This window comes from Henckelia pumila, chromosome 2 (assembly GCF_033568475.1).
Source record: "Henckelia pumila isolate YLH828 chromosome 2, ASM3356847v2, whole genome shotgun sequence".
NCBI classification, from domain to species: Eukaryota; Viridiplantae; Streptophyta; class Magnoliopsida; order Lamiales; family Gesneriaceae; genus Henckelia; species Henckelia pumila.
Window position 1 is genome coordinate 103,420,474 of NC_133121.1, and position 12,842 is coordinate 103,433,315.

At 31.9% G+C, this 12,842-nt stretch overlaps 1 protein-coding gene across 1 annotated transcript; it reads left to right on the forward strand.

Moving 5' to 3' along the window:
- Positions 1-1,021: 1,021 nt before the first annotated feature.
- Positions 1,022-3,769, forward strand: LOC140878058 (uncharacterized). The gene has a single exon (XM_073281659.1). The coding sequence runs from the start codon at positions 1,022-1,024 to the stop codon at positions 3,767-3,769; it is 2,748 nt and encodes a 915-aa protein (XP_073137760.1).
- Positions 3,770-12,842: the final 9,073 nt, after the last annotated feature.

Below are 12,842 nucleotides of genomic sequence, written 5' to 3' on the forward strand. Positions count from 1 at the left end.
AAAATAAAAATCAGATGTTCGCGTAAACATCTCAGATTTATGTATGTATATATATGTTGGATTTTTATATATTTATTATAACTTATAAGTCAGCTTGTAAATAATAGGCTGAATAAGCTCTTCGAGCTTCCCTTCATTCGCTTCGCGAGCCCGGCGGTTCATTCATCTGGCCATAAACTAGGGCCTCCCACATGTTCAATCTTTTTTTAGCGGTTTCCCCTAGCGCTTTATCATATAAGTAAACTAGGAAGTAAATGCTCAATTATTTAGTCATAGTAATTTAATTAAGATAGATAATAAAATTACAAAAGATTTCATTTAAAAAACTATTATTTTTTCATTTTGCTAACGTAAGTAGACTAGGGTACAAATGAAAATTCAACTATTATTATTTAAAAAAATAAGAGGCAATGAGAGTAAGTGGAGAATTGTTCTCCTCGTATCATGCTTGTATGTTATACACAAAATTAAAACAGCCAACGTTATCGGTGAGAAACATTGAAATGGAAAATTATGTTCCAATTTATAGCGAATTATTTGTCTTGCTCAACGTATCATTAACGTATAGTAAGTCATCGCTGCTCACCACTTGAGCATATTAACAACAATTAATGCTCCATCGAATATTACACTTTTATTTTTATTTTTTTTTTGAAACTTTTGGTTCACAACTATAGACAACAATATTGGGTGTGCTGTTTGATTCAAAATACCCTTTCATGTTCAGATTACTTAGAAGTTTGATCTCTAAGAAGTAAGAATTAATGAATAAATAAAGTCAGACAAATCCATCTTTTTCTACAAAAGTGGGACTTGGAAAAATATCATCGACTTGTGACCTAAAATATATCTTTATGTAAAATATATGTAGAGTTCACTTATGTTGATGTGATGTATTTTCTTTAGACGTTAGTAACATGCGCCTATAATATAACAATGAAGGGTAATAAGCATGTCAAATAAACAAACAGAGTGCATCTTCCTTTTTCTTGATTTTCTGGTTTTATGCTTTGTAGTAGCCATGAATCCGTCGCTCAATGTTGTGTCTTTTTCATGGTTTTATTGCAAGTTCTTGTGCTGTTTTCTTGTTAGTAATCTCTTCATATCATCTGTTCTTTCTTCTCCTTCATACACTGATCACTGTTCTTCTGTAGTCCCTGAATCTCAACCCACTCGGCCAACATACCAAATCCTTTTACCTCAGTTTCAGACAACGTATTACACCGGTGGAGAAAGGCTTGTTAGTGAGAAACCACTCAACCAATCATATGACTATTTGGGAAAATTACTTAGCATCAAACTCACATCAGATTCATACGAAACCTACGCCAAGAATGTTTATAAGGTTCGAGGTCAACTGGTTATCCAGTTCCCGTACCGGTATTACCTCAGGAGGAGTCGCTCTAGATCAAACTCGATCACGTTTTTGTTGAATGGTTTCTGGTCAGAATCTTCAAGGAAGCTTTGTATGGTTGGGTCGGCTTCTTGGAAGTCTAAGGAAGGTAAGGTTATCAATCTTGATGCTGTTTTGAAGCTGAGTTACTATTCTTTGAATCCAAGTATGTTTACTAGTGTGATTAGTGGAGCTTTGGAAAGCACAAGTTCCTTTGAGGCCGACTCGGGGTATTTCGAGCCAATTTCAATATTTGATTTTCCTTCTGTTCCGGACTATAGTTACTCTTTGGTTTCGAAAGAAATCGAAGGTGGGTATTCGGGTGGTTTTGAAGATCCAAAAAACCAGTCTCTTGATTTGGATTCGAGCAGGTTTTGCTCTTCGCTATTACGGGGCTTTTTTGGTTACGAGGTGGAGCATGGAAGAGAGTGCGACAATGCTCAAACTTGTCCTTCTCGCGGTTTGGTCAACGGATTCTTGCCTCATGAGGTGTCCTTGTTTCCAATCCAGTGTTATGGGGAAGAACGAATGATTCGGTACGTGGTAAGATTTGAGAATGACAGCTATGCTGGGTATAATGAAAATTTTAATCTTAATGCCACTTTGATCGGTGAGGGATCATGGGATGATAAGAAAAACCAGTTATTGATTGTTGCTTGTCGAATCTTGGATCCAGTTAACCATTTTGGGAATGGTACTATAGGAGATTGTTCATTAAGGTTGAGTCTCAGGTACCCTTCAATCCTAACCATCAGAAATCAGGCCAAACTTGTTGGAAGGATTTGGACAAAAAAAACTGTTAATGATGCAGGATACTTCAGAAGCATTAATCTCACAAATGTCGGGTATTCTCTTGCTGTGTCATTTTCGGGGTTGAGTTACGAATACACTGAATTGGATAAAGCAAAGAAATTATGTCTGGTGGAGAAGGTTGAAAAGAAGAAAGGAAATATATATCCAGATGCAAAGTCTTACAACATGAAGTTCGACATGTCTGTGGAAAATTCGAATGGGGAAAAGTTTTCTTGGGGCTATGCAGAGCCTCTATTCGTTGGAAATGAGTTGTACCAAGGATACATGCAGCAAGCATTCGCACCAGAGTCGGCAATAGTCAAAGAAGATGCACTTGAACCTGTTTCTGAGTCCCAGAAAACTATATCCGCCCCTTCGAATATGAGCTTCACAGTATACATCAACCCTTTTTATTCCGAAATTAATGATTCACTGAGTCGAAGTCAAATGCAGATCACTGCCGAAGGTGTGTATGATTCAGAAACCGGATACCTCTGTATGGTTGGCTGCAGAAAGTTTCCATCTAATGTCAACAAATCTGATGATGACTCCAGAGACTGTGAGATTGTTTTCAACTTCCGGTTTCCTCCAATCAATGATAAAAACGGCGGTTTCATTGGTGGAAGCATCAGAAGCACACGTACGAAAACAGATCCTCTGTATTTTGAGGATATGACAGTGTCATCTGCTGCATTTTACACCGGTGTGGCTGCACGCTCGATATGGAGAATGGACTTGGAGATCACCATGGTCTTGATATCCAACACGGTCATGTGCATCCTTGTTGGGCTACAACTTTTCCACGTGCGGAGAAATCCTGAGGTTGTCTCCTGCATTTCGCTTGTCATGCTTCTGATACTTTCTCTAGGATGCATGATCCCGCTTGTCCTGAACTTCGAAGCCCTTTTCTTGCAAACCAAGCAGCCATTCATGTTTAGCAGCCAGGGATGGCTCGAAGCTAATGAAGTAACCATGAGAGTTGTACTGATGGTGGCATTTTTGTTGCAAATACGTCTACTCCAATTGGTTTGGACTGCGAAAACAAGTGAAGGAAAAGAAAAGGGCTTGTGGGGTGCGGAGAAAAAGGCGGTTTTCGTTTCAGTGCCAATGTATTTCTTTGGCGGATTACTCACTCCGCTGCTGAACTGGATACATAGCAAGAATCGAGAGATGCATTTTTATGTTGAATATTCTCTTTGGGGGTACTTGAGGTCTTATGCTGGTTTGATTCTTGATGGGTTTCTTCTCCCACAAATATTGCTCAATACTTTCTCTGGCTCATCTGCAATAGCTTTGTCTAATCCATTCTACATCGGCACCAGCGCGGTCCGGTTGGTGCCTCATGCTTATGATCAATACAGGGCTCACAGTTTTCCGCGAACCAACATTAATGGAACGTACTTCTACGCGAATCCCTCCACAGATTTTTACTCTAGTGCTTGGGATGTGATCATCCCTTGTGTTGTGGTTGCACTGGCTGTGATCGTGTTTCTGCAGCAACGACACGGTGGACGTTGGATTCTTCCGAAGAGATTCAGGGAGTTAGAGCTGTATGAAAAAGTTCCCGTGGTTAATGAGCTATGAATCACATTTGCATTCAGAAATATAGATGATGTCTATTTTTTCAGTGTTTAATGAATGTTTAAATACTGTATGCAGTATATATGTTGTTAATGAATGACATAATTTTACTGTGCGCAATGCTCTGATTAGAATTTAGAAACACGGCCTCCCTTTTTGATTTGAAACATGGTTACCGGTTCTGAGATTACAAAATGCAATTTGAAATTATAGTGTATTGATGGTAGTTTTGTAATTTCAGTTACAAAACTGCCGTCTTTTTTTTTTTTTTTTTTTATTTTTTTATAAATGAAATTCAATTTTTTTTTTGAAGGTCCAACCAAGTCAGTATCATTATGGAATACTGATATTTTGCAACATAACATTGGATCCTAAATCGATAATATACTTTTTTTTTTGGAATGATTATAATTTCAGTTTTCGGAAGAAAAGGACGGCAGAAGAATATGTAGTTTAGGAAAAATAATTTGTTTTAAGAATTTATTAACTTGTATGCAATGTTTTTATAACCGGACCGGTGATCGAACTGGTTGACTTTAAAAAAACGATCCAACCGGTCGGACCGTTTTAACCGGACGGTCGGACCGAAAAACCGATTATAAAATATAATATAATTAATAATATATTTTAAATTTTTAAAAACCTAGAATATATATATAAATAGAAAAAAAATATGTATTTATCATAGTTTGAAAACTAAATAACCATATAAATATATTCAAAATATTAATTATAGTTATATAATTTTTAAAATAAATTAATTAATTAATTTTTTTTTGGAAAAAACCTCTAATATTACTAAAATAATATTTTTAATGAAGTAAAAATTTCAAATAATCTTGTATATATATAATAAAATATTAAACTAAGTTTTTAAAATTAAAAAAACTAATTTTAATAAAAAAATTCGAAAATCGGTTGAACCGGTTCGACCGGTTCAGGAGTATCGGTTCAACGGGTTCGTGACTGGTTTTGACCGGTTCTAACCATTAAAGCGGGTTTTAAGGCTGATCCGGACCGATTCTCGATCGAATCGGCCTGTCCGGTCTGATTTTGAAAACATGGATTGTATGATTTTGGATTTTGATCCAATGAGTTTTAAAATTGGTTTTGATGGATAACTTGTAATTTTTGGCTATTTTAGATAAATCTCATTTTTTTTTTATTATGAATAACTTATAATTTTTTACTCTTTTGGATAAACTAGTAAGAAACACGTGCCACACACGTGAACAATGTATTAGTCTATTAGATATAATATAAAATAAATTTAAATTTATTCATATTTATAATAAAAATAAAATTAGCAATAATTAAAATTTAAAATATTAATTTATTTGTTTTATTTGTTTAGATGTATTAAGTTTCTAATAGTTGTTAAAGGTCTTATGCTTGAGTCTTAAATATTATTTCTCTAATGATTTTTTTTACTTCTATTCACATTCTTATAGATAGAATAGATTAAATACACATTCTCTTTTTATAATTTCAATAAAAAAATACTTTTTTTTTTCTTGTCGAACATATATTCAATTTTATATATAATTTTTTAAAGATTTTCTAAGAATTATGAAGATGTCCATGGAGTTAATCAAAACTATATACAATTTAAGGGCAAAGTACAAAATCCGCAACGAAATTTTTTGTTATTTTATTAACTTTTTGTCATTCTATTCATACTTTTATAGGTACTAATAAACAGCACGTGCGATACACGTGGTGACACTTTGTTTATATACTATATCTATTTATTATTTTTTATAATTATTGATATTTTCACGGCCTCATAATAAAAATCATATAAACTTTAATTATTAATTATGAAAATCAACTGACATAATACAATGATCATTTTTTTCACTTTTAGTCATGTTAATGGTGAATTTATATTTTTAATCACGTAACTTAATTTTTTTTTCATTTTTAGTCATATTACGATGCATTTTCATTTTTAATCACGTCACTTGTATATTGTTTTTATTTTGATCATTTAACTCGCATATTTTTTTGGTTCTGTTGTGGTATATATATTTTCATTTATACTCATTTAACTTGTATATTATTTTTATTTTTTGTCATTTAACTTGTATTATATCCTTATATATTTTTATATGACCTTAGTTATAGTGTAAATAAAATAGAAAATTTATTATTTCAAAATGATAAAACTTTACCCTTTTATTCACACTTTTAGATAGGTAAAATAAAATAAAATAGATAATAGATAACTTTTAATATTATGATACTAAATTTTTTGTTTTAGTTTTGTCCTTTTCATAATTTATATTATATTATTAATTTTTTTTAATTCTAACTTTTTATATTAATTTCGTAAGTTTTATTTTTTTTTCTTTTGTTCTTTTCAAGATTTATTTATCTATACAATTCAGTTATGTCACAAACTAAAATTTAGCTTATTCCTATATATTTTTATATTGCCTAACATTACATAGTGTAAAATAAATAAAAACAAATTGTGAAAATGAAAAAAAAATAGTTCTTTTCAAAAAATAATAATTAAAAAAATAAATTATGTAATGTTATTAAGGTATGCATTAGTTGCAATTTAATGAATGTCATAAATGTATAATGTATTTATGAATATTACTATTTACCTATAATATAATATGAATATTCATTTAGTTTTATACCCTAACTAAAATGTTGCTTTTACTTTTATATCTCTATATGTTTTTATATGACCTTACTTATAATGTAAATAAAAAGACAAAGTTGTTATTTCACAGTCGTAAAACTTTATTTTTTTATTCACACTTTTAGATAGGTAATAGATCAATGAAAAATACTTTTTTTTCTTGTCGAACATATATTCAATTTTATATATAATTTTTTAAAGATTTTCTAAGAATTATGAAGATGTCCATGGAGTTAATCAAAGTGCAAATTGCTCAAAAATCCCTAATCCAAACATGTTTTACTCTGCACTCCCTAGCCATTTTTTTGTACCACAATTTTTGTTAATTTGTACCACATTTTGTATGGTTTTGTACCACATCTTGTATTGTTTTGTACCACATTTTATGACTAGGGACCTCAAAGAAAAATATATTTGCATTTGGGGATTTTCGAGCAAATTGCCCTTAATCAAAACTATATACAATTTAAGGGCAAAGTACAAAATCCGGAACAAAAATTTTTGTTATTTTATTAACCTTTTGTCATTCTATTCATACTTTTATAGGTACTAGTAAACAACACATGCGATACACGTGGTGACACTTTGTTTATATAATATCTATTTATTATTTTTTATAATTATTGATATTTTCACGGCCTCATAATAAAAATCATATAAAATTTAATTATTAATTATGAAAAGCAACTGACATAATACAATGATAATTTTTTTCACTTTTAGTCATGTTAATGGTGAATTTATATTTTTAATCACGTAAATTAAATTTTTTCATTTTTAGTCATATTACGATGCATTTTCATTTTTAATCATGTCACTTGTATATTGTTTTTATTTTGATCATTTAACTCGCATATTTTTTTGGTTCTGTTGTGGTATATATATTTTCATTTATACTCATGTAACTTGTATAATATTTTTATTTTTTGTCATTTAACTTGTATTATATCCCTATATATTTTTATATGACTTTAGTTATAGTGTAAATAAAATAAAAAATTTGTTATTTCAAAATGATAAAACTTTACTCTTTTATTCACACTTTTAGATAGGTAAAATAAAATAAAATAAATAATAGATAACTTTTAATATTATGATACTAAATTTTTTGTTTTAGTTTTGTTCTTTTCATAATTTATATTATATTATTAATTTTTTTAATTCTAACTTTTTATATTAATTTCGTAAGTTTATTTTTTTTCTTTTGTTTTTTTCAAGATTTATTTATCTATACAATTCAGTTATGCCACAAACTAAAATTTAGCTTATTCCTATATATTTTTATATTGCCTAACATTACATAGTGTAAAATAAATAAAAACAAATTGTGAAAATGAAAAAAAATAGTTCTTTTCAAAAAATAATAATTAAAAAAATAAATTATGTAATGTTATTAAGGTATGCATTAGTTGCAATTTAATGAATGTCATAAACGTATAATGTATTTATGAATATTACTATTTACCTATAATATAATATGAATATTCATTTAGTTTTATACTCTAACTAAAATGTTATTTTTACTTTTATATCTCTATATATTTTTATATGACCTTACTTATAGTGTAAATAAAAAGACAAAGTTTTTATTTCACAATCGTAAAACTTTATCCTTTTATTCACACTTTTAGATAGGTAATAGATCAATGAAAAATACTTTTTTTTTCTTGTCGAACATATATTCAATTTTATATATAATTTTTTAAAGATTTTCTAAGAATTATGAAGATGTCCATGGAGTTAATCAAAACTATATACAATTTAAGGGCAAAGTACAAAATCCGCAACGAAAATTTTTGTTATTTTATTAACTTTTTGTCATTCTATTCATACTTTTATAGGTACTAGTAAACAGCACGTGCGATGCACGTGGTGACACTTTGTTTATATAATATATATATTTATTATTTTTTATAATTATTGATATTTTCACGGGCTCATAATAAAAATCATATAAACTTTAATTATTAATTATGAAAATCAACTGACATAATACAATGCTCATTTTTTTTTTCACTTTTAGTCATGTTAATGGTGAATTTATATTTTTAATCACGTAACTAAAATTTTTTCATTTTTAGTCATATTACGATGCATTTTAATTGTTAATCATGTCATTTGTATATTGTTTTTATTTTGATCATTTAACTCGCATATTTTTTTGGTTCTATTGTGGTATATATATTTTCATTTATACTCATGTAACTTGTATATTATTTTTATTTTTTGTCATTTAACTTGTATTATATCCCTATATATTTTTATATGACCTTATTTATAGTGTAAATAAAATGAAAAATTTGTTATTTCAAAATAATAAAACTTTACCCTTTTATTCACACTTTTAGATAAGTAAAATAAAATAGATAATAGATAACTTTTAATATTATGATACTAAATTTTTTGTTTTAGTTTTGTTCTTTTCATAATTTATATTATATTATTAATTTTTTTAATTCTAACTTTTTATATTAATTTCGTAAGTTTTATTTTTTTTCTTTTGTTCTTTTCAAGATTTATTTATCTATTTGATTAACTACAATTCAATTATGCCACAAACTAAAATTTAGCTTATTTCTATATATTTTTATATTGTCTAATATTACATAGTGTAAAATAATTAAAAACAAATTGTGAAAATGAAAAAAATAGTTCTTTTCAAAAAATAATAATTAAAAAAAATAAATTATGTAATGATATTAAGGTATGCATTAGTTGCAATTTAATTAATGTCATACATGTATAATGTATTTATGAATATTACTATTTACCTATAATATAATATGAATATTCATTTACTTTTATACCCTAACTAAAATTTGTTTTTACTTTTATATCTCTGTATGTTTTTATACGACCTTACTTATAGTGTAAATAAAAAGACAAATTTGTTATTTCACAATCGTAAAAATTTATCCTTTTATTCACACTTTTAGATAGGTAATTGTTGAATCCGATATTTTGGTGATAACAAACAACAACTCATTGTATAGGAATGTGCTGCCAACCATTGTATTTCAGGAACCTACTACAACTTCTACCGAAAGCTTGTCAACCGCCTTTGCTCTCGACCGGCTGAAGTCACAAGCCTATCAACTGGCTATCAAGACCAGCAGAGGATAAATCTATCTACCGGAAGCTTGTCAACCGCCTTTATCTCTCGACCGGTTGAAGTCACAAGCTTATCGACTGGTTATTCAAACCAGCAGAGGACAAATATCTCTACCGGTAGAATGCCAACTGCCTATCTAGATATCTCGAGATAAGTACCTATGACAAGATGTTCTTTGCAGGATCTTTTATTAAAAGCAGAACCGGCGTTTCAGAAGATTTGTTGACTCCTGCAAATCAAGACAACAGGTTGTACCAAAATGGCAAAAACACAGAATGACTGCAGATAAAGCATTCGACCGTTTATTCCAGTTTTGGACCCTGGAAGTTGTCTGCAGTGTACGATCCTCATGCAGAATCATCAATGCATTTATGAGCATTAAATGTGCATTCAATGCAGCATCAGAACGTTCAAAATAAAGACGTTGATGATTGACCTATATAAAGGGAAGATTGCTCAAACAACACCAACAAGTGATACGAGACAACGAAGAGAGACAAGCAACTCAGAAAAATTTCAATCACTTGACTAATATCAGAAGTCCTCATCTGATATACTTGAGCACACTTACAAGATCAATCATCTGCTGCTCAAATAAACCCTCGCCTACAGTTCACATATCTGATCGTCAAGGATCATCCTAGGGTTTTCAAGCCTCTCGACCGCTCTGCAGTCTGAGAAGCTCAACTCAACTATACTCAGTGTTGAAGAGACTTGAAGCTGCTCTGAAAGCTTCCACCAGTCTGATAAGAACTGAGAATCTTATCTGTGTAAATCTAGGAGTTTCGGATTAGGCATTGGATAAGTCCTAAGTCTGAAGTGGGTGTATTACAAGACGTTGTAATAACCAAAGTCTTCTAGTGAATTCCTTCCTAAGTGGAAGAAGGGGAGACGTAGAAGGATTAAGCCTTCGAACTTCCATAAAATCGTGCTTTAGCATTTACTGCCACTTATCTCACATCCTGCTCATACATTGCATTATAAACTTTGCATCACTAAAACCTCTGAACTATTTCCGCACTATTTAAGTTGTTCAAAACGTTTTAGAAGTTGAGAAAACTGATTAAGTGAACTAAACTTCACTTGATCATTTTAAAGAAGTAGAAGAAAAGTTTCAGAGTGTATTCACCCCCCCCTCTACCCTCTGAACCGATCCCAACAAGTGGTATCAGAGCGGGTTCCTTTCTCAACTGCTGATCTGAAGTTTTCAAATCATGACTTCTTTCAACAGAATTCCTATGTTTTCTAAAGAAGAGTATGATGATTGGAAAATTCGCATGCAGGCACATCTTGCAGCACAGGATGATGACATGCTATATGTCATAACAGACGGTCCTATCAAAATTACGAAGGTCAACCCAGCTCTAGCCGATGGTGCAGGACAAATGATTGAGAAACCAAGAGCTGAGTGGACCACTGAGGACAAAAAGAAGGCCAATCTTGACAATGTGGCCCGGGACATCCTATACAAAACACTGGACAAGAATATGTTCAGCAAAATCAAGTCATGTTCCACAGCAAAGGAGATTTGGGAGAAGCTCACTCAGCTGTGTGAAGGGAATGACCAGACAAAGGAAAACAAGCTCACTCTGGCCATTCAAAAATATGACAACGCCAAAATGAAGCCAGGGGAAACCATGGCTGAATTTGATGAACGGTTCAGTAGTATCATCTGTGATCTTACTGCTTTAGGTAAAACTTATACTAACCGAGAAATTGCTGTGAAGGTTATGAGAGCTCTGCCCAAAGAATGGGAGATCAAGACAGTGGCCATGAGAGAGTCAAAAGACTTGAGCAAGGTTGAACTGCATGATCTCTTTGCTGATCTCAAAGCCTACGAGTTCGAGCTCAACATGAGAACAGAAGATGAACCATCCACATCTCAACCAACCAAGGCCTTAACCTCAACCGTGATACGTCCACCGGTCGAGGAACCTCCAAAGAGATCAGCTGAGCAAATCAGCAATGAAGCCATGACACTCTTTGTCAAGAAATTTGGTAAATTTATGCGTAAAAACAATTCTAAATTTAAAAATTATCATAAATCGGACCATACAAACGATGGTCCTACTTGTTTTAACTGTGGAAAGCCAGGCCATTTCATTGCAGACTGCACCAAGCCTAAGAACAATGATCAGAAGCAATTCTCCGAAAGAAGAAGGGGTAAGGAGGATAAAAGGACGTTTAGAAAAGGAAAAGACCAAAGGGTTCTAGTAGCAGATGAAAGCAAAAGCAAGTGGGCTGAGTCTGACTCTGACAACTCCAATACCGGAAGCTCTTCAGATGACAGCGATGATGAAAAAGTGGAATGCCTTATGGCCGACATCGAAGAAGAAGCTGAGGAGGTATTTGACTTTGGCTCACCTGAATTTACTCACAGTGATTTAGTTACTGCTTTACACGAAATGGCTAATGAATACAAAGCATTATCCAAGGAGTTCGAGGAACTAAAGGCAGAAAGAGCTAATCTAAAAGATAAGTCAAGCAAATCAAGCTGCATGCAGCAAAAAGAGCTTGATGGTCTTAAGGTCAAGCTAAGTCTGCTGGCTACTGAGAACGACACCTTGAAAAGAGTATTCCAAGCTACCTTGATTGAAAATAAAAAACTACTTGAAACCATTAAGGCTTGGAATAAATCTTCGGTAACCATTGACAAGATTCAAGAAATCCAAAGACCGGTACATGATAAAACCGGTCTAGGGTTTGGAACAAATGAACAGTCTATGGAATCCTGTATTCAGTCAAGCCTGGACAAAGGCAATCTTAACAAAATAAGATTTGTCAGGTCCAACACGATATATGAACACGATGAGTGCAGCTTTGACAAAAATCAGAAAGTATCGAACGAACGAAGCTCTAAGCATAAAGGGCTGGGATATGTGGATCCCCAGACCTCTAATCAAAGAGGAACTTGGATCAAACCAAAACCTAATGAAAGAAGAAAGGAAAACCAATCTAATTTCAAAAGGCCATGGAATGAGTCTAACTACTCTAAGAAAATATGGTCAAAGGAGAAGCCTTACCAGTACTTTAATTGCAGGCCAGTTCAAAAGAGGTACATGCTAACTGATGAAAATAAAAAAGGCAAGCAGCACACAGCAACCTCACAAGCACACACATTTACTGCCTATCAACCGCACAGATTTCTGGACACACACACGGGCAAACCTGTAAGGGTGTTCCAGGTGTGGGTCCCGAAAGGGCTAATCCGACCTGGACCCTACTAGATATGGGTACCAAAAGTTCTTCACTCTTTGCAGGTACTAAAAGTCCAAACGGGCGAGAAAACCACTTCTATCAAGGACACT